Here is a 27,110-nt window from a genome sequence, read left to right on the forward strand (position 1 = left end):
AAATGACACACTTCGTTTGATGTCTATAAACAGAAGTGTAAGCGGCCCATTGAACATCTACAGATAAACTGCTATGGCTCATTTTTCATATTGTTGTTGTAGGTTGAGTAGAAAGTAAAACTGGCACAGGTATTCCACGGTGTACATGTGCGTCCATTTGTGTATTCAGTGGGGAGGTTGTCGTTACCTGAAGATCTGTGTTGTTTCACAGGAAAGAGCAGCAGATATTCTGCCCAAATTAACCTCTGCATGCACATGAATATTCATCACTGGAGCCACACGGCAGCCACTCAGGAGAGCAGAGAGCTGAAAGGACTATAAATATGCTAATTTATTGCTGTCCCCTCAGATTCAGAGTAGAGAGCAGGACAGTGAGATGATGTGTGTGTTTTCAGTTCTTCATGTGTGTGCTTTTATGTGTGTGATGCATGCTAATCAGACACTTTGAGCCAATGATCGTGTAGTATTACTGCTGTGGATGAGACCAGATTTCACTGTGCATCACCGCATGTTAAAGGGCCAAACTAGACTGACGTGTCCCTTTATCCAGAGAACTGTGATGGACATCAGACTGAAGTGAATACATGCATTCTGAAGGGTGTTCATGTGTCGAACTCGCCAGTGATATTTGCATTGGGTTTGGGGTTCGTTCTTGAATTGTCTCATTATTTTTCTCTTCAGCCGTTTTAGAAACATAAACAAAGCTTTAAACCAAACCAGAAAAGAATTGCAGCATTGCAAATACTGATTTGAAGAAAATTAGCACAAAAAAAAAAGAAAAAGAAAAGAAAACAATCCAAGATGCAAGACTGTGTACTAAATGTATTTTAGGAGAGAATGAAAATCAATTAATGCAAAAATACCCATGAAACTATTAAAGTATAAAATAAATGTGATGTTTGCTAAAATATGTTCAAACGCATAACCTGTGTGCTTAATTGAGTATGCACTTAAATGTGCACTTGTAGTATCTTAAAGTATATTTAAAAATAAAACATAACTGTATTTGCAGATTGTATAATGTTAATGAAATAAACAACATTTGAGTTAAAGAGAGACACTTTCATGATTTAACACACTTTTAAAAAGTTCAGGTTGAAACCGATTCAAAGTTTTTAATTAATTACTTTAACATACATTTTAAATCATTATTAAATAAGCTTTTGTTGTGCTTTAAATAAATATGATTATAATTTTAACTGTAGTGTGTTATTCTATATTAAGTTGATGTAGAGACTGATTTGATTATGTCCTTTGTGTTGTTTAATGAGACTGAACGATCACTGTTACTCTGCTGTCCAGATTCCCAGAGAGACAGCTTCTCTGATTGGTGGATCCTGCTTGAGGATTGTGGGTAGTGTAGTGTGGAGCTGTCAATCTTCAGTCTTGGTCCTCAATTGATCTCTGTCTTGAGAGGTTTATATGTTATTGCTGAATCAATTTCTCTGTGGAAGAAACAAATGGGACTTTTACTTTCTGCTGCTGCTCTCTATTATGGAGAGTTTGTTAGAAATATTTCTTGATATTGATGTTGAAGGGAACCGTATAAAACCGACTGACAACAGTAAGAGGATGAGTTTGATTAATTCACGAGCGAGGGTCTTATTACAGCCACACATCTCCTCACTCCGTGGAGTCTGAGATTAAGTGGGATAATTCTTGTAATCAGGCGTTATATTTATGCTAATAATGAGATGATGACAGTCTCTTGTTAGCAGTTTTCATACTCGGCTGTATTAGTTTGATCTGTAGACGTCTGATTGCTTGCTCTAATAAGAGACTAAGATGTGAGTGTGCTTATATGTTAATGTTCAACACCAAAATCTCATCTCATGATACGAGTAATTCTGTATTCTATATAATGGAGTCTACACAGTTCTTTTGAAAATTTCTCTTTTTCTCAACAAAGCAGCATTCATTTGATGAAAAGTACAATATATATATATATATATATATATATATATATATATATATATATATATATATATATATATATATATATATATATATATATATATATATATATTTAATTAATAAATATTTAATATAATTATTATAGTTTTATATAGCTGTTTTTTGTGTGTATATGTATCTGTGAAAACATATATTCAGTGTCACATGATCTTCAGAAATCATTCTAATATGCTGATTTGCTGGAAACATTTCTGATTATTATCAATGTTGAAAACTGTTGTGCTGCTTCACATTTTATTTTGAATAGAAAAGCATTTATTTCAAATAAGAAGCTTTTGTAACATTATTAATGTCTTTACTGTCACTTTTGATCAATTTAATGCACTCTCGTTGAATAAAAGTTTACATTTAAAATGATTGACAGGTGGCAGCTGCTATTTCTAATTAAGTGGGCGGGGCACTGTCCCTCAAGGGACATTTTATTGGCCAAACGTTTAGCCACGCCCTCTTCAGATGCTGACGCTGTCGATGTTTCTAGCCCACTTTCCCAGATGAGGCAGACTGTAAATTATAGAAGTCTATATGTGTTGTTTGTCTGTGTTTGAAGTGCACTAGCTGAGCTCTGGATCTGTGGTCGCTGAACTCACACACACACACACACACATATAAATGAAGGCATCTATCTGGATTTGTTGTGTGACAGAAGTGAGGCGTGGAGGTCGTGACCTCTGTGAGCGGAGCAGGCCGGTCGTAGGTTGGTTTGCGGTTAACAACTCAACCTTTCAAATAGCCTTATAAATCACATCATGCTTTAAAATCTGTTTTTATTTCTTAGACACGCCTGATATAAATCATACAACGGACAAAAGAAGGAGCACTGATGTTCACAAACACATGACTTAAAGATGAAAGCATATAGTTTTCAGTTTTTGACTGCTATCTCTTTAAACAGACATGCATTAGTAATATGAGCTCAAATCTAAAGCTCAGTCTCATGTTTCGCTGCTCCTCCAGTATTAATGTATTAAAGACTATTTACAGCAGGTTTTAATGTGACTTATCTGATCAGAATCATTTTATAATATTTGTTTTAAGAGCTCATGTATTACAAAATGCGAAGCCAGTTTATCCTCTCATTTCTTATGAAACATAGATTTGCATCCAACTAAAGCTGAATAACAAATAAAATAAGATGAGATTAAGTACTTTTCATTTCTACGATATCTCATTAACTGAATCACCCGAAATAGACATTTTAGCTTGGGTATCTGCTACAAGTATTAATAGAAGTATAATTTGCCTTTCAAAAAATAAAATAAAAAATGCTTTGCAGCCTATCTCAAGGTATTCTGAATGGTCTGAGTGTTGCATAAACGCTGTACTCATTGCTTCTTTGTACGTTTAATTTTATTTCATCATTGTTGCACATTTCAAAGGAGTTATTCTGTGTGTGTGTTTCAGCGTTTCATTTCTCTGTTCTTGTCTTCTGCTGATGTTTGTCCAGCTCTCGCTCTTATGACGGCCGTGTCGTAGTGGAGTGGCACTGGTAAGATCAGCTGTTTCTCCAGCTGTCATCTGTCCTTCTGAGCTCCTGAACCCGCTCACCTCCTCCTGTGCTTGACGTGTGTGTGTACATATGTGTGTGTACGTGTGTGTGTGAGTGTGTGTGTGAGTAACTCACACTCATCTATCTCTTTTTACAGATTGTTTTCCCCATGATCTTATAATTTACAATTTTTTTTCTTTTGGCAGTTTTTGCATTCAAATTTTTCAGGAACATTTCAAACAGACTCAGTTTGTTTAACTGCAATCTCTGTTCTTTAGCTTAATGTTAACCATCCAAATTTCAACAAAAACTAGTTAGTTGGCTTACCACAACTAAGGCCTGGTAAAATGTTAAGCGACTGTGTTGCGTTATTAAATCGTAATTGTAGTAAATTCTATTGAGTATCATTTGTCCAATTTCAAATGTTTTGATTAAACAAAAATATTTAGTGTCATCTTAAAGAATATATTATATATATATATTGTATATTAGTATAACTATATAAAACAGTCAGTCAAATATTTTCTGTTTTAGAAGAAAAAGGACAATGAAATGAGTTATTAGGTATAGTTGTGATAACTATAATTGATCCATTCTCAAATATTTGAAATTAAATGAAACAACAATTGCAACTAGTTTGTTTTGTGCTACATATATATATATATATATATATATATATATATATATATATATATATATATATATATATATATATATATATTAGGGGTGCTCCGATCACGATTAATTCCATCAGGTGTGTGATTTCACATAGAGCAGCTGTTACTACACAGAGCCATTGTTAACTAAAAAGATGCACCAAAAAACGCTGAAAATGAAGTGGATTTGCGCATCTTTTCTATTAACAACAGCTCTGTGTAGTAACAGCTGCTCTATGTGAAATCACGCACCTGATGGAATTAACTGCTGATTAGAGAACCGGCTTTACTGACGAGATAACGATCGGCCGATTGTGATCGGAGCACCCCTAATATATATATATATATATATATATATATATATATATATATATATATATATATATATATATCAGCATCAGCGAGAACTAGACAGCCTTAAACAGAGTTTTCAAGAGAACCAATATGTCATAATCATCATTTCACGTGCATGTTTGACTCTGATAGACGTGGGCGTTCTGGATTTGATCCATGTGTCACGAGCCATTCCTTTTATTCATTAATCTGTGACTCAATTAAACCCACTCAGTGTTTCTAGAGAGTTCTGAGTGTCTTCATCGCTCAACACCTCGACGACAAGACTTTCTGCCTCCAACTAACTCAATTACTGCTGCCATTGGGATGCAGATTCGCTCTTCAGACGGAGTGAGACGATATGACAAATTGCTGCTAATTCACTTAAATGCTTTAAAAGCGCTCTCTTTATCATAATTCACGTTAATTTGAACCCTGCGATCCGATACCTGAGGGAAGAGAGGCTCTTGTGTTTGTTAAACTCCCAGCAGGACGTTGTTAACGCAACGAGTCGCCAGTATCTCGTTCAATTAAGCCTCAGATGCACCGGGGGTTTTAGCACGAGTGAAGCAAGGTGTGAATGACTTACATCTGCATACTGTCGCTTCAGGAGAAACGAAGGGATGAGGTTTCTGGAGACCAGATCGGTGTGAGAAATATGGGATATTATTCCCTCCAGACAAGAGCAAGAAATGGAGATTTAACTCTTAGCGTGAGCTAATTAAGAGTTTTGTAATGTGTGAGTGGTTTGGCACTTTCCACAAATTCATTACACTGTGGCATGACTTTTACAAAGCCTAAGACCATCTGTCCAGGATTTTAAATAGAATTGATGCAAATTCTACCACTTCTTGTATTATTAAATAATGCATTATAAAATGATTGCATTATCTGCCATCTGTGAGTTTGATCAAACTGACTGCAGAGTATTGAGTTATAAAGTGAGCATCAGTTCAGCCTCATTTAAAGCACACTATATAAACACAAGACTGTGACTTTATTTTTTATCTGAAAAAAGCTATTAGAGTTTATAATGTTTATCTTTATTGCTCTTGTTGAGACACATAAAACAAATCCATTATTGCCTTCATGTGTCCAGTTACTCTCTTTGTAAACTCACAGACGTAAAGTGCTGCGTTCCTGCAATGCCCTTTAAAAAACATCTTGAAATTTGCTCTTGATCTTCGCATAAATATCACCCAGAAATGCCAGGATCATGTTTTCCAGTCTCCCTCATTTACTGAGTCAAAGTTAGTTAAATAGTAACATTAATATATGTGTATGCATGTGCATATAAGAGCCCTGCTTATATAAGATTTGTTTCTGAAGGTTAAGCACCGTCTTTCACTTACCGTTTATTTAAAAAAAAAAAAAAAAAATCTTCATTTTTAAGAGCTTCGGGCTCTGTTTTATATGATATTTGTGAAAAATACTGATTATAATCAATTTTATATGCATTCTGAATGTATTATTATAATTCACCTTGATCGGCTGTATGTTCTCACACAGTTATACTGAATGCAACTAATAGTCAAGGTGATTGTTAATGGTTATGTGAAGTTAGTCATGTACTTTACAGTTTAAAACATGCTGGCAACTTGATAATAACATGCTTATAATGCTAGAAAAATGCTAGTGACATGTTAATAACTTGGTAATCATGCTAGTAACATGTTAACAAACATGCTATTAAAATGCTAGTCATGTTAACGGCATGCTATTAACTTGCTAATCATGCTAGCAACATACTAATATCATGCTAATCATGGTAGAAGCATGCTAGTTACATGCTTATAACTTGCTACCCATGCTGACAAACTGTGAGTGTTATAAACATGCTAGTCATGCTAATGTCATGCTATTAACTTGTTATATATGCTAGTAACATGTTAATAACATGCTAATCATGACGTCAACATGATAGTAACATGCTAACCATGCTAGAAACATGTTATTGACATGAAACATGCTAGCAACATGCTAGTTACTTGCTAATTATGCTATCAACATGCTAATAACGCTAATAATGCTAGAAAAAAGGGTAACAACATGCTAGTAACTTGCCAATCATGCTAGAAACATTTTAGTCACTTGCTAATCATGCTAGCAAAATGCTAGTTGCATGCTAATCAGTTTTATTTCAATTGCAATTTTTTAATATAGATAAAAATAACAACATGAAGTGTTTTTAAATGTAATTATAAAGTGAATGACTATGTACAGGTCTCAGGTATTATCAGTGTTAGTGCGTGTTCATCACGTGTTCATGGGGTGTTTTATCATGTCTATTAATACAATCATTAAGATGGACACAGGGGAATGATGTTTAATAGTCTCGTTCACTTTAATTCCGTCAATCACTGATTTTGTTGTGCACCTGCTGCAGTTATTACCCAAACTCAGTGTGTGTGTTTGTGTGTGTGTGTGTGTGCGTGTGTGTGTGTGTGTGTCAGCAGTTGAACTTGTTTATATCTTGCGGTTGGTTCGGTCTTGTCTTTCTATATAAATTATTGCTCATGTTAGAGCTGGATGATATATTGAATATTAATGATTTTGCTTGTAATTTAAATTGGCCAATATCTTAAATATCTCAGTGATTTTAGTGCTGTTTTTCTTTGGCCGTAAATAGGCTTACTGCAGTAGTCTGTGTAATAAGTTTTACACATAAAAACTATTTAGTTCAGTTAAACCACGGACACTACAAGAAGAGAGGACTGATAAGAAAATTTGGCTTCGAAACTAAAAACAAATGCCCCACACATGAAATATAGGGAAAATGTATATATCACTGAAACAAAATATTAATCGTTTACTCAGCCTCATGTCGTTGCAAACCTGTATGAGTTTCTTTCTTCTTTTGAGCACAAAAGAAGATATTTTGAAGAATGTTGGTAACAAGAAGTACCCTCTTATACAGTACAGACCAAAAGTTTGGACACAGCTTCTCATTCAAAGAGTTTTCTTTATTTTCATGACTATGTAAATTGTAGAGTCACACTGAAGGCATCAAGGGCTATTTGAGCAAGAAGGAGAGTGATGGGGAGCTGCGCCAGATGACCTGACCTCCACAGTCACCGGACCTGAACCCAATCCAGATGGTTTAGGGGTGAGCTGGACCGCAGACAGAAGGCAAAAGGGCCAACAAGTGCTAAGCATCTCTCGGGGAACTCCTTCAAGACTGTTGGAAGACCATTTCAGGTGACTACCTCTTGAAGCTCATCAAGAGAATGCCAAGAGTGTGCAAAGCAGGAATCAAAGCAAAATAACCTACAATATGACATATTTACAGTTGTTTCACACTTTTTTTGTTATGTATATAATTCCACATGTGTTAATTCATAGTTTTGATGCCTTCAGTGTGAATCTACAATTTTCATAGTCATGAAAATAAAGAAAACTCTTTGATTGAGAAGGTGTGTCCAAACCTTTGGTCTGTACTGTATATATATATATATATATATATATATATATATATATATATATATATATATATATATATATATATGTATATATATATATATATATATATATATTGCGAAAGTCAGTGGATACCATCAACTGTGTTTGGTTTCTCCACATTCTTCATTCTTCTTTCTCATTCAAGAATCAATTCCATAATTTGATAAAATTGTGGACATGTTGTTGTAATGAATTAAATCGAAATGAGGCAATGAATTAGAACATGGTCACTATATCATAAATCAAAGGAAATCATGAGGACAAATTTTTAATTTCCCCGACGCATCTCAGTACGTTACAGCACAGCTCGGCTCAGCACACTTTTCATTTCCACTGCAGTTTAGTATCGTTTTAGAGTGGGCGGGATTATTCACATGTCGTTATAGTTGTGCTGCCTGTACTGCCACGACTCCTGAAGAAAAAAAACGCTTTCATTCCGAGTCGCCCCATCAAACTCTCGCTGGATCCGCTCCTCTGCTATCAACAAGAGGAACATCTTTACTTCCGCAACAGCAACATTTTTTGGTTGTAAAAAATAGGTGCGCACGGTCAAAACAGTTGCGTTCAATCCTTCACTTGCTGTGCTGATTTAAATCGAGGGGTTCTTTTGTGTTTGTGTCGCTTGTTCAGTAATGCAGGTAGTGACGATTCTCTCCGGCCAGTCTGTGATCAGAGTTTACACATGGTAATGGTACGGTTCACTTAGAAAATACCAGGTACCAGGTACTATTCCCAGTGGAAAAAAAAACAAATTTAACCGTACCAAGCCGTACCATGCAGGGGAAAAGTGCCAATAGTGTCTCTGATTAAAAAATCAGTACAAAAATATTAAGTTCCTGCAACCCATATCCGGTTGTTATATTTTCATAAGTTCAATTGTTTTAGTAGAAATATGTACTGTAGATTTTAATGCTGTTTCATTACTGTACTGTTATATTTGTGAAATATTAATGGATATGCCTTCATCAAACCCCATCTGCTTCATTTCCCTTCACATTCTGCTCTCAAGTGTCCATTTATTTATTCTAACTTTCTGTTGCTTTTCTTTTTTTTTCCACTTTTCATTCTTCAGTTATGAGGATTATGATCCGGAGATTAAGTAAGCAGATCCATCTTTCCTTCCCTCCAGCTCATATTTCTCTCTCTCCTCTCTGTTTCATAACAGCAAATAAACCTTCTTCACTCGCTTCCTGTTTTCAGGTTTTCCTTCACGGCACAATATGAAGTGCTGCCAATCACTCACACAACCCTATTGTGTGTGTGTGTGTGTGTGTGTGTTTGTCTCATTCTCTGCTCATCATCCTCTGGGTGCCCTTAAAGTTTCCCTCTTTACTGCACAGCTCTTCCTGATGTGTGTCTCAAACCGTTTTATGACTCCAAATAGAGGCATTGAGAATCAGGACGAGGTCATTTTGACATTCAGCTCCATTTGAAGATGCAATGGTAGACTTCCTTGTCTTACTTCCTTGTCCTGACTTCGTTGTTTCTTATTTGTGCACTAAAGATTTTTCAAAATTGGAATTTTAAAACATGTCTCTAAAAGCCTTATTTATGCCATTTTAATTGTAGTGTAAATGCATTCATTCCATGTCTGAGGTGCATCAGCAATCAAAGTGTTATTTTTCCAACTACAATTCTTCCTCAAAGATGCATTTGCAATGTTGTGCCAACTGAATGACCAACAGCTGAGTTAAAACTCACTTCCATCACAGCCTTTTAAATCCAGTTTCACGCTGATGATTTCTTCAGAAAATGTAAAAATACAGTGTGTTTATTAGTCAAAATATTTGTTCTGAAATACAGTCTCACTGAGGCTTGTTTTTTTCATTATTGGAAATTATAGTTAATGATAATGTTATAAAGTTTGCGTGTCCCATTAGTGGTATATTGGATGTAGTCCATGTGTAAATGTGTGTAATTTTGAAGTTAAATTGAGCTGGATATTGGTGGATGTGTAGCCCCGCGGGTGAAAACAACACAACACATCTCATTACAGACTCCTCCAACTCTTGCTGAATGAAAGAAAGAGAGGTGGGATGGTTTTTATAAGGATAGTTTGCTAAAAAAATGACAATTTGATAATGTTTACTCTGCTCAAACATATGATAAATTTAACAGGAAGACTGAGCTGCTCTTTTCTGATCAACAAAAGACCAGACTTGACAAGAAATAACAGAATAAGACCCATTAAAGTGATGTGTAGGATTATTTGCATTCTGTTTCAAGTCTTTTGAAAAAAAAAAATATATGACCTCTTTTTTTTTTTTTCTTTTTTTTTTGGTACAAATGGTAAAAAGTCTTGCATTGGAGTGGTTGATTTTACATTTAGCCTAAAAAAAATCACATTATTCTTAAAAGATTACACCATTATTATCTATTCCATATACATGAGTAGGTTTTGAAAGGATCCTGAAGCAGTCACAGATTTTGTACCTTTTTTTCCCGAGAACGAATGACTGATGCTGCTTTTGTCCTTTTTGGATCTTTGCAGCATCTTCATTCGTTTTCTTTTTTCTCGTGAAACAAAGTCCCACAGATATACATTAGAGCGGCATGAGTGGGGAAGAAAATGGAGTTCACTTTAACTGAAGTCAGATGTAATTTACATGGAGAGAGGGGTAGAAATTTACCAATATAGGCACTTGATCTCGCACTTCTGTCTTATTTTGCGAGTAATGAGTTCTGACTGTATTTTCAGGGCTAATTCGCTGTGTGTGTGTGTGTGTGTGTGTGTGTGTGTGTTGCAGATCGTGGGTGATCGGAGCCATCGCTCTGCTCTGTCTGCTCGGCCTGACCTGGGCGTTTGGTCTGATGTACGTTAACGAGAGCACGGTGATCATGGCGTACCTCTTCACCATCTTTAACTCGCTGCAGGGCATGTTCATCTTCATATTTCACTGCGTCCTGCAGAAGAAGGTTGGGAAAAACTCAGTCATACACACACACACCATACAAAACAAATATAGATATATATTTTTATTTTTATTTTGTATAAAATGTAGAAAAGATTTTGTATAAAATGTTCATTATATATATATATATATATATATATATATATATATATATATATATATATATATATATATATATATATATACACACATTTTTATTTATTATTAATAAAAAAAGCTCAGAGGTCAGGTCAGTTTTCAGCTGATGGAGACATTAGAAGAGTTGATGAAACTTCACTGAACTCACTTCTGATGCTTCATCATTAAATAAACACTTCCAGGAGTTACACACAACCTCGGTCCAGAAACACTGTGTGTGTGTGTGTGTGTGTGTGTGTGTGTGTGCAGGTGCGTAAAGAGTACGGGAAGTGTCTGCGGACTCACTGTTACAGCGGGAAGAGCGTGGAGTCGTCCATGGGTTCGGTGAAGAGCTCGTCATCACGCGGCCCGGGACGATACTCCTCTGCGTCGCAGGTACAAACACACACAAACACAGCAGCACAAACACAACAGATCTTGTGAGTGTCCGTGTGTGTATTCTCTCTCACTCTCTCTCTGTGTGTGTTTCTCTTGTTTTCTTTCATCACAAGGTTCATCATCCTCCTTGTATGACAAACTCTTCACAGTTACAGTATGAGCAAGTAACTATCAGCCCCGTGACCTCACACACCTCACACCTGAGCAGCTCTCGCTCTCGCTCTCGCTCAGTCTGTTAGAAACACTTCAGGAAGAGTCAGGAAGGGCTTCAATTCTGTAAACTTATGGTCAACAGATTGGAGTAATTCATATATTTTAATGTTTTTAAGTATCTTATTCTCACCAAAATTGCATTTAAAAATGTAATTTAATGCTGTGCTTAAAGCTGAATTTTTAGCATAATTTCTCCAGTCTTCAGTGTCACATGATCTTCAGAATCATTTGTGACCCTGGAGCACAAAACCAGTCTTCAATTGTTGAGGTATATTTGCAGCAATAGCCAAAAATACATTGTGTGGGTCGAAATGAAGCGAGATGCAGGCAGGATTTCCATCACGTGTTGTCCTCGTGTCAAACAAATCTAAAGCTTTACATATCTGTGCTTCAATATCTCATTTCCATGGTAACCGTTTGTCTGGTTACATGATCTCCATGGAGACGAGGTTTCCAATTTGACCTTTGGCCTTTCAGGAGTCGTGTGTAAACATGTAATGAGAGTCTGACATGCAGCAGAATCCCACTCGTCTGACCCTTGATCGCCTGTGTGTGTGTGTGTGTGTGTGAATGTCAGAGAGATGAGGAACAGACACACGATTCTTATACTGACAAACAGACGCTGCTGTGGTGTGTTGAGGAGCGTTTTAGATTGGTTACAGCAAAAGAAAGAGCATTTTGTCATGTGGTTCCTGACCAGTAATGTTTAAGAGATTGAACGGCTGTTCGGTTTGATTTCTGACTGATGAGTGTGTGTCAGATGAAGTGATCTGTCTCTGATCATGTGAGGAATGTGTGTGTGAACCGCTGTTGTTGTTCACAGAGCCGAATCCGCCGCATGTGGAACGACACGGTGAGGAAGCAGTCCGAGTCTTCATTCATGGCTGGAGACATTAACAGTGCAGCGACACTCAACAGAGGTACAAGCACACACACACACACACACACACACACACACACACACAAAATCACACTATCACACACACACGCGTGCACACACACATGCACACACACACGCACGCACACAATCACACACACACACACACATCATATGAACACGCGCACACACACACTTACACTTACACACATCATATGAACACACACCATACACCCTACACCCACACACACGTCACAAAAACAAGAGCATATGTTTGTAAACACAATCCACTGTGAAGAACAAGTGCACTTCACATTGAGTTCTTGTACTGAATGTCAAATTTTAAAACTATACTTTTTACAAAATATACATTTACTAGCAAATAATATAATATTGATTAAATAAAAGGACACTTTCATGATTGTTTCTGAACACATTTAAGTACACTTTTAAAATGTTAAATAAAAAATTTAAATACTTTAAAGTACATTTTAAATCATGTTTTAATAATATGTTGTGGTGTTTTAGAGAAGTACACTTATCTCGATGTGCTACCTACCAAAGCATACGTAAAGTACCTGTAGTGTGCTTTACAATATTACATTAAAGTGCAGCTTCATCATTACAAATGTGTCATTTCAGATATATTTAAATGCATCGCATACAAGTTTCACCAGACATAACATAAAAGTACTTAATATTTGAGTTTGTCATAAATTCTTGTGTGCACATTCAGCAGTGCTTTAACCACGTGACCCGAGCTGGCAGAATGAGTCGGAATGAGATCATTTTCAATTAGTTATTTTTATTTTCAAAGTCAGATCCTACTGAAACGAGCTGAAGTTAACCAGCACCTGCAGAGTTTGGTGTCCTGGATAATTGCATGTTTGAAATCAGAGCAGAAAACAGGGATGAAAAAAAAAGATTTCATATCTACAGATAAGACTTAAAACTATGCTTATGTTTCTTTAATGAAGATCTTTCCAATCCTGACATTCAGTACATTAAACATTTACAAGTAAATCCAGCGTCTGTGAGTTTCTCCTGACGTGCGTCTGAAATGCTGCTTTAATTGCGTGAGAAAAGTTCAGAAAAACCAGAACACGCAAATAAGTCTATTTTTTATGGCCAGTAAAATAAAAATAAAAAAGTGGTAATTAAACTTTTAAGACTTGAAGTAAATGACAGTGTGTTGAGATAAGGAGAAAATAGAAAGTTAAAGTTAAGACCGTTTTAATAATTGTCAGCTGAATGTAATGAAGCTCAGTTCTCTCAACTCTGTGTGTGTTGTGTAAATGAGAGGTAAACCGGTGGATGAGGACTTAATTAGCCTGCAATATGCCGTATCTTACCAGGAAAGATTTCCAGTGGAGTGAAATGACAGCAGGTATCTGCAGACGCTTCATTCCTCAGAGAAAGGACAGAAAACAGCTGATGCTGAGAAACATCTCGGGCTAATTCACACCGCAGACAATAATGCTTTCCACAAATAACACACACAACACTGGCACAGATGTCACAAATGTTTCTTGATCTTGCCAAATGCATTCAAGGAAACATTTACCAAAACTGATTTGTGTGTGTGTTTTCCTCTCTGTTATTAGTATATTAGTTTTATGATTTTTGACCGATTTTTTTATGAATTCGAATGAACTCATTTGTACAATTTTGTACGATTTGTCTAAACCCCAGTGATGGGTGTGTTTTAGGGGCGGGGTTAGTTGTAGGTAATTCATACAAATTAATATGAATCATGCAACTCATAAAATACGTACAATTTGGCAAGAATCGTATGAATTTGTAAGAGTGAGGTCGTACGAATTAGCCACCTAGTAAATATGAATTGCTGTGAGATCGGGCTGATCGGGCATATTTAATAACAAGCCTTAAGTAGTTTTTACATAAATATATGTTGTGCTGAATGACGGTAGAATATTATTTCACCAATCTTTTGATATTCCTTCTTCACAAAAGTTGAAACATTAAAGTAAACACTTTACTTGCATTGAATATGATTTCTGTGTATATACAATCCCTCTTGTTTATGTCATTTGATGATATTTTAGGTCATCTAATCTAATAAATCTATACATTTATTGAGATATGAGAAGGTGTAGAGGTGCAAATGCCCTCATTCCAATAAGTATATTTAATGTTTAAAAATACCACCTTTATTTGAGGAAAGTGCAATGAAACCATTCAGATAATGACGAAAGTTTATATATAAAAAAAAAAGAAAAGCTAGATATATGAGTCATTGTTTCCACTCGAGGCAGGTTTTATCAGATTTAGCTCACTTATAAGAACAGTTTTAAACTTACCCCCCCCCCCCCCCCCCCCCCCCAGACACACACACACACACACACACACACACACACACACACACAGACCGGTGTGCAGGGAAATGAAGCTCTGCTCTGAATATCAGACGCATCTATGAAGCTGATTTCAGTCTTTCTCTCTTTCTGTCTGTGTTCTGATCAGAGATACACTAATGTTCTGTTATGATGATGGATTGAACCTCTCCAGAGAGAGGAGGTGTCACAATGGCAATAATTAGGCTCTCAGCACTTAACCAAAATGTTTGTGTGTGTGTGTGTGTGAGATGCTCCATCACACACGCTGCTCAGAGCGGACAGATGTATTAACCAGAGACACAAAGCCCAACTCAGAGGAAGAGTGTGTGAGAGACATACAGAGAAATCACACGACTCATCAACACACACACACACACACACACACACAGTCAACCTGTGAGACACAAAAGCATCAAACAATTACAATATCTACAGAAAACTATCTGTAGTCAAAGAAAACATTTTAAAACTTATTTTAGGACTGCCAGTTAGTGTAAAAATATAAATATTAATCAAGGGTTATTATATTTTTTTTATTTGTTCATGTATTTATTTATATATAATATATAACCGTGTGTTTATACAGAACATATTTAGTAATATGTTTGTATAATATAGTAGTTAGCTACCCTAATACTATGACTTTATTCCTAATCATCTTGAGATGGATTCTGCTAAATTATAATGTTTAGCTTATAAAATCTGGCAAATGTGTTAACTGAACACATTTTAATTATTGCACATTACAGAGTTTTAATCATGTTAATGTGTTAATTCTGACAGTCATAATTTGTTTATGAATCATTTTTTACCTCCTCAAAGGGATGTTGTTGCCATGGAGGTTAGCTCACTTTTTTTTTGAGAGGTTTTTATTTATTTAGAAGTCTTGTGTAATAGTTTCCTCTGCAGAAAAAGCTGCATTTTAACTTCAGACTCAGTGAAGCAGGGAGTCGGTGTATTTCTGTCTGTGTCGTATCACCGAAGCTGCTCATCTCAGTGTTCAGCGAATGATTTTCAGAGGTGTATAATTAGCCGACAGCATAATAAACATGCCTTCGCTGATAATCACTGTTCATATTGGACAAGGTCTTCACTGCAGAATCAGAAAGCAAGTGATTACATAATGTGTTTGACTAGTTGGTAGGTCATCTGACTGACTAGTCATCTGGGTTAGGATCACATCCAGACTTGTTTATTTGGGTTAAATAAGCAGATACAAAAAAAAAAAAAAAAAAAAAAAAAAGGCTATAACAAGTCCTGTTATTGCAAATTCAAACAACGAGAGCTGAACTGAAAGCATTATATCCGTATTGATAACTAAAAGCATAATTAAATTAGCTAAATTATTTAATAAACAAACACAGGGGCAGGAGATGTAAAACATTGTGAAAATCCAATTTTGTGGAAATGGGTGGGCACAGATTCTGTGTGGGCCTGTTCAGAATAATAATAGATACACTGCTCACAACTGGACATTTCAATCCAGCAGTAATTGTCTTGAAAGTGAAGAAGATGGAGGGGGATTCGTTACAAAAGCAGTGCTTTAAAGGGAATGCATTTTCAAGACATCTCGGAGAGATAGAACTGTCAGAATGTTAAAGCATGCTTGCATGTTAACAACCTTTCAGAGAAGTTGTGTCTGTAAATTCATCCCTATTTATCACCACTGCTGTGATGGTTTGATGAGCAGAGATTACCTTCCTGTGTTAAGGGGAGTCTGAACAGAACACAAAGAGTTTGACTCATTTTAAATATCCAATAGCCTTTTCAAATCAAACATCAAATCAGGTTTATTGTCACACCATCAACAGCATGTGTGCCGTGGTGAGTGAAAAGCTTGAGAGAGTGCTCCACTGACACATTTAACACGTAACAGTATACTTATGTACAGTATATACACTTTCAAAACTATACATATACAAACATAATACAAATAGTCTACAAATGGACACATAGAGTGGTTGTAGATGAAATGGTTAATACATGTACAGTAGGGGATTGGGGGAGGAACATTCTCATTTGTATGGAAGCCTTTTTCTGCCAAAAAAAAAAAAAAAAACATTTTGGTAAATCATTATTATGACATAAAAAGTCATAATTATGAGATAATGTCAATTATGTGATTATGAGACTGGCAGAACATGGAAACTGGGAGATTATGGGAAAATTACGAGAAAATACATAATTAAGAGATAAACTTAATATTATGACAAAAAGGTTGAAATTATGAGATAATTTATAAATATGGAATAAAGAAAGAGTTGTAAGATTATGACAGAACTTGTAAATTGTGAGATGAAAAAGTCAGTTGTTACATAAAAACCTAAATTGGCAAAGTCCAAATTATGAGATACTGTCATAATTACTGTCATAATGAGATAGTCTAAACTATGAGAATTCAAATTTATAAGTCATTATGTGATAAAAACCTTTATGAGATTATGACACAAAATAGAAATTGGGAGATACAAATCAGTTATTACATGAAAATCAAAAGTGAAAAATGGTCATAATTATGAAAAGTAATTCTTAACGAGATAAAGTCTAAATTAAGAAGTCAAAAATATGAGATTTAATACTTTACAATAATACTAGACATTTAACTCATCATGACTTAGTATCTCATAATCATAATTTAATACAGCATTATTTGTCTTTATGTAGTGGAAATGGGCTTCAACACATTCTAGAAAGCATTTGATTGGAGGGGGGTTATATATGCCCTAGGTGCAAAATTAGTCATCAATATTGTTGTTCTTTGTAAAAGAGATCATGTTCATTTAAAATTCACTTCAGCACTCACTCACATAGACCGTCAGAGTGCTAACATTGGTTGAATGCTCTTGCTTTTTATTTTTATTTATTTTTATCTGTGGCTGCTGATGAGTGGTCTGTATGATAACGATGCTAACATTGTTGCTGCGTTTGTTTGATCTTCTCTGTGTGTTCTTCTCTCCATCTGTGCGGCTGTATCAGGTGCCATGGCCAATCACCTCATCCCAAACTCTCTGCTGCGCGCTCACGCCTCTAACAACCCCTATAACACCTTACTGGGCGATTCAGCCATCTATAACAACCCCACCCTCAGCATGTACAACACTCAAGGTGTGCTGCATTCTTCCGTTGCTTTGACTTCCAGTGCACTAACTGTGTGTGTGTGTGTGTATGTGTGTGTACAGTATGTGTGTGTGTGAGTTGGGGATAAGGGCTCCGCTATTTGGCTTCATACTGAATGTGTCTGCGGTCATCTTTGTCTTTTGTCTGGTACAGTCTGAGCCAAACAAACATGTAATTCCCAATGAAAAATGAGTTCATCAAGCTGAAATAATTATAATAACTGATAGCTACATTTAGCTGCTTGACAGAAATGCGACTCAATCTTTATATGCATTAGTGCCTAATTGCAGAGTAAAATCAAATCACCCGCTCCTTTGAAGTCATGTCACACTAATGTGTCTGCTGCAGATGGGTTTGGACAGCCAAACTTAACTTGATGCAACTCAAAACAATGAATGTGCCTCTTGCATGTGGAACACTCAGTAAGACTTCATTACAGACCAAAAATCTGCAGCAATGACCTCAAGAGACCTGACACAAACATGAGATAAGGACATTTTAATCTAGCCAGGAATGCGACTGCAAATTGAATAAATGCATCATAACACAAAATATAAATACTCTTCTGAAGATGTGCCAGTCTAATGCGACAGCGTTGCTACACAGTTTTTTTTTTGGCATGTTGCAGTATTCATGCAGAATGCAGACATCACACATCTAGAGTGTTCATGCACTCATGCAGCAATGCTTCCACAAGGCCTGGCATTTCAGGAGGAGCAAGGCAAATGCATTTTTTTTTTTTTTTTGCCATAAATTGTTTTGACAGTGATAGACAATTTAATGTGATATGTTGCAACACTGATGCAATTGAAAATAATGATGCATTCCCTATATGCAAACACTCAGATTTTTGGCCAGAAATCTACCATGTTTGCATGCTGCATTGCTTGTAGTAGGCCTGCAATTTCAGGAAAAGCAAGGTAGAGCAATTTTCTCATCTAGAGAGAAATGCGATTTCAAACTTGTGTTTGCATTAGTGCTTAATCACAAGACAAAACTGTCCAAACTGGAACTGAAGACATATAGTACCAGTTTAATGTGCCTTGTGCACAGGTTTGGTCTGTGACGCTACACAGTTTTTTTGGCTCGTCAAAGTATTGGTGAAGCTGAAAACAATAAATTATTTCCTTTCATTCAAACACTCAGTAAGACTTCACATATCTTGAGTGTTCTTTCAGACCAGAAATCTGCCATGCCCTTATGCTGCAATTTTCACCATGTCATTTCAGTCCCTGCACGTCATAACAAATGCATCTGCAAACTTTATAAATGCATTAATGTCTGGCATTTCAGAAGATCCATGGTTTGACAATATTTTTTAACTAAACAGAAATGCAACTGCAACTTGAATTACAATACCAAATCGTACGGTCTTTAGGTGCTAGGTATTTCTGTGGTGTGTCACAGAACTGATGCAACTAAAAATAAATTCGCTCCATGCATGCAAAACACGGAGTAAGACTTCATACAAAGTGTTTAGACTTGAAGACATGTCACTCTCATGTGTCTCACGCAAAAGGCATTGGACAGATGCTAGGAGTATTTAGTGGCGTGTCACAGCACTGATGTGTTTCAACAAAGCACGCTTTTTCAGAGCTGCATAGAAAAACGTTTTTTTTTTTTCAAAGCAACACTTCATATGCCTATCGCATTCTTTTAGAACATGAATCCACAGCACTCTCACGCTGAGATGCACGCAGGAGGCCTGGCTTCTCCTATTAGCAGTAACGCATCTCTGCATGCAGCTGTCTCACTCCATCTCGCCCTGTCTGTCTGTTGCACTGGTGATCTGCTTTCTCCCCGTCACCACCTGTTACCGCCACCTCCACTAACCCATGGATCTGAAAGAATTCAGAAGGCACTAGAGACGGAGAGACAGACGTGTTTCTGGACAGTGTCAGTGGGGAGGGGCGAGCGCTGGATAACAACCTCATCATCTGCGTTGAAAACATTGTAGCGACCTTGAAATCTAATATCAATAAAAGCCCCGAAATTACGAATAGATCCCAGGCCACTTTTAATGTTCCTCTTTAGCCCGATCAATAACTCTCTTACCGAATCCAAGTCTAACTGTGGAACCGCGTTCAGAGCGGAGCGCGTCACTAATGGAGACAGAAGCCATTTATGTGCCCTCCAGAGAGTCAAGGGTCTTTAAAGCACAATTTTATAGCATTTACATGTGCATCCTGGGATTTGCAAAGGGACATGGGGGTGTGTGTCTGTATTTGAGAGGTCTGTGTGCATGTTCTATTTGAGCGGTCACTGTGAATGCTTACCTGTACCTTTTTCTCTTTCCTTTCCCATGCTGTCCTTTAAGAGCCCTACAGAGAGACAAGTATGGGAGTCAAACTAAACATTGCTTACCAAATGTAATTTCCCTTAACGTTATTACTCTTTCCCTAAAACTATAGTTAACGCCATTCTGCTAAGAGATGTTTTAGTCGATATTCTAATCGGAGAGCACTCTCAACCTCATTAAAGTGAAAACCTACGTTTTCTCATCTCTTCTTTAACACAAAGTGATGCTTTTGTTAAACTAGAAGCTGAGCGGACAGGTCTGTGTTTTGCAACCCTGGTCTTTTTCCACCAATTAAAATGTGCTTATTTGTCTAAGCCACTGATAAGTGAAACAAATGCTATTTATTTGTTTATGCTCAAATGTTACAGCTAAAAATTGGTACACAAGAAAGTGATCCCACATTTTGTTAGAAGAGTGTGAGAGTTTGTTATTAGCCCACGCTTGCATGCTTCTTTTTATTAAGAATTTAACATCAAGACGCTGATAAAATGCAAAAGTTAATTAACTTAGAGATATATATATAGGCGGAGAAGCTGCTCTCTCTGTACCCGATGATACATGAGTGTTATATAAAGGCCAGCATGATTTGGTTTGTTGAATGCTTTGCGTGCATTAGCTGTTGTGTATCGTGGTGTGTTAGTGTCCGTGCGTTGTGTTTCTGTTGTGTTTGCCGGCTTTGCAGAGTGATTTGTGTATTATTTGCTATTGGAGATGAGAACAATCGAGGTTGCAAATTCATAGCCGAAAGATGAGTTTGACAGGTAAGTCCATCATTGCAGACTTAGCTGGCACGTTTCAGTGAATTCTGAAATGAGTTTTAAACCTCACATCAGCCTTGAACTCCTGACAAATCCAATCAATACCCAAAATAGAAGTGGTTTGGAAGCTCAATGAGCGTCCACCTCAGGGACGAATGGTTTCAAGGTTTTTCGGTTTGTTTCGGCGAGCTGTTTTGCATGTCGGTCTTACAGATGCGCCAGGCGCAAGCTGATTTTAATTACTCTTCTCTCTGACTCTCCATTTGCAGAGGGAATCCTGAACAATGCTCGGGATACAAGTGCCATGGATACTCTACCACTGAATGGTAACCAAGGCAACAGCTACAGCTTAGCTAGTGCCGATTACATGAGAGACTGCGTGCAAATCATGGGCCGCACGTACAACGTACACGAAGAGACCACGCTGGAGAAACGGATCCTGAAAGAGCTCACCTCCAACTACCTGCCCACCTACCTGAACAACCACGGCCACACGGCCGAGCACGGACGCAACCTCATGAACAAGCTGGTTAACGAAGTCAGCAATGGAGGCGGGGTCAAAGACTCGCACATGCTGCCCGTCAATCTGACGTTGGGTTTGGACGACTCTGTGTCTCTCCCACATGAGGACTGTCTAGGGCTGGAGCTGATCAGGGAAGAGTCCAATGCACCCTTGCTTCCACGCCACATCCAGCCTCTTCCCTCCACCTTCAGCTCGGCTTCTTCATCGAGACGGCGCCTTCCGCAAGAAAACAGCGAGAGTTTCTTCCCTCTGCTGACAGAGGAGCAAACGGAAGAGACTCCATCGCCGCAGAGAGACTCGCTCTACACCAGCATGCCCACGCTCCCCGACCCCGAGCGCTCTGACATGCATTCGCTGCCTCGCAGCGGTGACATGCACACGCTCCCCAGAAGCGGTGAGCCGGACGACGTGTATTATAAGAGCATGCCCAACTTGGGCTCGCGTAACCATCTGCACCAGCTGCATAGCTACTACCAACTGGGCCGCGGCAGCAGCGAAGGCTTTATCGTCCCACCCAAAGATGAGGTTTCCCCTGAAGAAACACCAAGGGAAACCGCACACATGGTCACCAGCCTATAGAGGGCGCCAAACCCAGTCGCATTCACACCCGTAACCCATGACATTTCGACCTCTGCTGGCTCTTCTACGTTTCTGTACTGTTCTGTCGTCCGCAGTTGTTCACTTTAGCTTTTCTGTGTCCGCAGAGAAATTAACTGCACCAACAAACCTTGGGAGGCAATCTTGTATTCTGTTCAGGAGAGGATTACTCTTGCTTGTAAAGGAATGAAACCTGACATTCTTTGGATTCTATTGGTAGTGCACTTCTACTTCAAGGGAAAATGGACCCGAAAATGGATTTGCTGTATAACCTTGTGGGGGAGTGTGAGATTTCGAGGGTTTTTTTACTCTCTGCGACCCCGGAGGAATACAAATGACTGCCAAAAAACATTGTTAGTAGCTCAGTGCATCTAGTCAACACCAATCAAGTCTGTGACTCGAAAACTCTTTTAATATCTTCTGTATACATATATTTGCTTTTTAAATATTTTTCTTCTTCTCACATGGTGAAAAGCAGCACGTTTTGCTGCGACAGAGAACAATATGAAGAAAGACGTCTTCACCATGTGCTCTTGGACATCATTTCTGTTCTTTGCTGTATTAATAACAAATATCGAGAAGCGGGGGAAGAACTAATACTGGATTATTCTACAATATTTCTATGTAAATGTACAGACACTAGTGTTACACAGGATAGTGCTTATTCTGTTCCTACGCCCTCCGCTTCTGTAACCATGGTGATTTCAGATCATTTCCTTTTCTCTCCCGGTGGTCTCGTCCTCAATGACAGGTTTTGATCCCTTGCTCTTTTTTTTAATTATGTCTTTTACATTCACATCTTCATTTCAGTGTGAATAATGGCAAGTAAAACAAAAATGACAGGATAGACAAAAAATAATTCCTATTTTCATCGTTCTCTTTGATTTATAGACACCGGCTTGTAGATGAATGAAGAAAGGAAGCCCAACATTGAAAATATGTTGCCATTTTGGAGTAGAGATATGAGAGGTGTTATGGTATATGATCAGCGGAGGTCGTTTTCATTCAGACAGAGGTGCACTTGTGTGATTTAGCTGCAGAGATCCAGCATACCTTCTGTTTGATTTTTAATTTTTTTTTTTTTTTTTTTTTTTTTTTTTTTTGGTGGGGAATGAATGGTTATTTATTTCACTGAGGGAAAAATTACAAACTTTTCTGCAAAAATGTCTGGGGGTAAATGAATGTGGCACATATTAGATTTTTTTATCATTACAAATATGATTTTATTTATTCTTTTATCCCTTTTTTCCTCCTGTGGTTGAATGACCTCTCACTAATATTTGTTGTAACAGTGAAACTTGTTTGCCAACAAATAAATGACTGACAGAGTGAAGCCGAGTCGCTGGCTTTCTGCGTTTTCTGCAACACGACACATTTTGTTAATTAGGAGCTCTTTTGATGAGAAACCTTATTAAACCATGTTACATATATGGTAAAAAAAGAAAAAGAAAAAAATATATAAGTAAAACAGATTTGATTGTGGTTTCAGGTGGATACTCTGTGTGCTGGTAATGAAATTTTTCACTTTATAGAGAAAATCATCAATTAAATTAAAATGTAATTTATAAATAAACTGAAGATTGATTGCTTCAGAATTAAATTTCCAATATCGCTTAATTTGGTAACGAGCTCTAATGAAGCCACTTTCAGACCACATTTTGCATTTGCATTTAAAGTTATTCAAGTGATACTGAGAATATTACAAGCACAAGCAATTAATTCAGTGGAGTTGCACAAGCATACTAAATTTATATAAACGCTGAACTAAAATATCAGGCAAGTGGTTCGTCAGATGTTCCCAGAAGTGATGTGGCAATTAAAAAATGGTCTTCTGTCGTATCTTGTCACTCCACATTTCAGCCATTACCAAACAAATTGTATGTAAAACCTCATAACAGCAGTATTATATATATATATATATATATATATATATATATATATATATATATATATATATATATATATATATATATTAAAAAAAAAATCTGATTTAGATAGTAAAAGCCTGAATATAGAACATTTTCCATTTTAAACATATACACTCTCAAAAATTTGAAAATAAATGCTAAGTAAAGCAACGATGACAAAGAGCTAAAGTCATAATGTATGACAAACATCCTGCCATTACAGTTTGTAGATGTGTATGTACGGAGTCTACAAACCAGTCAATGTCTAATGCCTGCCAGACTGCCTAAATAAGATTTATTCTCCTTCATGATGACAGTTTTTACATTTCAATCAGTTCTGTCCGATAGGCAAAACGTGAAAAGATGTTTTGGAATCCAGTGCTCTTTAAGGAAATTAAAAGATGCTGGGTACCGGGATGACAAGTTGCCATGGAGACAGAATTCTTCTTCAGCTCTATACGGAACAATGAGGAACATCTTTTGAAATTACTTCTATTGAGTTATAGATGAATCCTTGAAATGCTTGAGGTACAATGAAAGATTAAAGCGTCGTTCAGGGACGTTCGATTGGTGCTTGTGGCGCTGCTGTGCTGAAGACTTCTGTTTGATGGGTTAGTGAAGAAGTTCAACCACTGCATAAACTAGACTGGATACATGTATCCAAATTAAATTCTGTTATCAGTTATTCACCATATTTATACAAATAAATCATTAAAATGAATTACATTAACATAGGAAAACGTTGCTTGAAAAACGTTTGTTGATATAATGTTAAGATGAGCTCTGGTTGAGTGTGTGTGTGTGTGTGTGTGTGCATGTGTGTGTGTGTGTGCGTGTGTGTGGGGGGGTGGGGGTAGAGGGGTGGGTGTGTGTGTTTGTGTTTTCTACACTGATGTCAGTTTGATTGGCACTTTTGACGTGTTTGAGTTAATGAAATGTGTTGCAATCTAACACCCTCTCTCTTACACACACACACACACACACACATACACAATCAATCTCTCACACACACATTATTAATGAATCATTACAGCCGCTCATAATAGGCAGAATGCCAACATGCTTGCACAGTAGCTCAGGAAACACTATCTCTCTCTCTCTTTCTCCCCCCCACACACACACACAGAGAGAGAGATACTGCACGATCAATGTAAATCAACTGTAGTCTGGATGAGTTCATATTTAACTGTCTCGGAGCACAACATCAGAACTACATGTTTCTCAGCTCTTTGGATTTTAATATTCCACACACTTATTTGTATTCAAATGAACATTATATGTTAACTAAAACCAAAACCAGTTAACTAAAACCAAGTATAAATAACATCTAAAGTAACGTGTTTATTGCCCTTTTTCTGTTGAGTGTGCCACCGAGTAGTATTTGAGGACTGACTGTGAAACTTGAACAATCATCTCATTTCAAGTAAACTTCTTAAAGAAAAATGTTAAAGCATTAGTTCACCAAAAAAATGTAACTTAGTAGAGCATGTTCTCATCCTCAGATCATGCCAGATTAGGATGAGTTTGTTTTTTCATCAGATTTGGAAAAATGTAGCATTGCATCAGTGTCTCATCAATGGATGCTCTGCAGTGAATGGGTGCCGTCAGAATGAGAGTCCAAACAGCTGATAAAAACATCACAATAATCCACACCACTCCAGTCCATCAGTTCACATCTGGAGAAGAGAAATCTTTGTGTTTGTAAGAAACAAATCCATGATTAAGATTTAAATATAATTCAATAATCTCTCATTCTGACGGCACCAAATCACTGCAGAGCAAGAGATGTAATACTACACTTCTCCAAATCAGTCCAAACTCGTCTTCATCTTTGCTGGGAGTAAATATTCAGCCAATGTCCATGTCTCTGTGTCCCAGTGGGCTGTATCAGTGTGTGGTGCTCTGACCGGCTCTGGACTCGCTCTCTAGGACCCTGACGGACCTCCGCCGGCCCGGCAGCCATCCAGAGAAACTAACCCCTGCAGAGAGTCAGAGATCACATGAGCACAGAAACACAATCCTGTGTAAACTACCTGCAAAGTTGTGAAGCTGACAGTGCACAATAAGTAAAGTTATTGTCTGTCAAAAAAAAAAAAAAGAGTCGGATCGCAATCCCTTAAACAAGTCACTAATAATTTAAATCTTATTCTGTTACGACTCTATGTCACAAAGTAACACATTTGTATAATGTCCACCCACGTTCTACATCACCAGCTTGACTGCCCACAAACACAGTTACATGTCCGTGTGGTTAACATCATGTCAAGAAGATGATGCATCTTACGCTGTAAGAGTAAATGTGTTTGATCATATCTTATAATTACCACAAACTTGTCAAAACTTGACACTTACCCCTGAGAATCAGTGCTTGTGAATCAGTCTCTTGTTGATCAGCTACTATCCATACCATCTTTTCTATGTACTGACAAGTCTCCAGGATCATACAGAAGAATAGATTTTTTAATTAACTGTATGTTGTGTGAACAATAAGCCCCGCCCCCAGATCAACACAGAATTTGCATATGAGTTGATGAAAAGTGTGAAATAAATAGAGATATGTTATATTTGTGAAATACAAAATTCATTTTTTACTTTTTACATTTTATTTTGAATTTTGTCACTATTACTGCGAGAACAATAATATAATGTAAAATCACCAACAGCATTTTATTTTTCAAAATGTCAGGGACAATGCATTGTCGCAATGGAAATTAAAATTAAATAATTTCATTTAAAATTTTGGCACATATTTTGCTTATAGTTTTCTACAGTAAAAAAAAAAAAAAAAAAAAAAGAATACAGTTAAAATGAAAATATTTTAAAATGTAATTCTGCTTTATGTCAATGACCTAAAATGATTTCCATTGGTGTTTTAGTTTTAGAAAGGATTGAGATCTCAGACGTTGATCACAGAAGCGACTCATTTCCTGACAGCTCGTATCAAACAGGAAGTGCTGCTGTTACTGACTGTCAACAAACAAACATCTCCTTACATCCAGAATAAATAATAAATGATGTTATGCTGCGTATTGTTCTGCAGGTGTAATGTTTACACACCTGTGTCTTTTTTATTAGTTCAAATTCATGTATCATTATTCACTTTTACAACTAGTAAGTTGGACATTC

At 37.0% G+C, this 27,110-nt stretch overlaps 1 protein-coding gene across 14 annotated transcripts in view; it reads left to right on the top strand.

Moving 5' to 3' along the window:
- LOC127961469 (adhesion G protein-coupled receptor L3-like) overlaps positions 1 to 23,410 on the top strand; it is a 255,154-nt gene extending 231,744 nt beyond the window's left edge. For 4 of the 14 annotated variants that reach the window (XM_052560585.1, XM_052560588.1, XM_052560584.1 and 1 more), the window contains 7 exons: positions 10,656 to 10,824; positions 11,208 to 11,333; positions 11,450 to 11,500; positions 12,373 to 12,469; positions 17,760 to 17,888; positions 20,218 to 20,235; positions 21,227 to 23,410. In XM_052560585.1, the coding sequence (XP_052416545.1) occupies positions 10,656 to 10,824; positions 11,208 to 11,333; positions 11,450 to 11,500; positions 12,373 to 12,469; positions 17,760 to 17,888; positions 20,218 to 20,235; positions 21,227 to 22,059 (1,423 nt within the window). In that variant the 3' untranslated portion in view covers positions 22,060 to 23,410. The remainder of the gene's footprint in view (positions 1 to 10,655; positions 10,825 to 11,207; positions 11,334 to 11,449; positions 11,501 to 12,372; positions 12,470 to 17,759; positions 17,889 to 20,217; positions 20,236 to 21,226) is intronic. The other 10 variants (XM_052560595.1, XM_052560597.1, XM_052560594.1 and 7 more) reach the window with 4 other exon arrangements.
- Positions 23,411 to 27,110: the final 3,700 nt, after the last annotated feature.

This window comes from Carassius gibelio, chromosome B7, assembly GCF_023724105.1.
Source record: "Carassius gibelio isolate Cgi1373 ecotype wild population from Czech Republic chromosome B7, carGib1.2-hapl.c, whole genome shotgun sequence".
Classification (NCBI taxonomy): Eukaryota; Metazoa; Chordata; class Actinopteri; order Cypriniformes; family Cyprinidae; genus Carassius; species Carassius gibelio.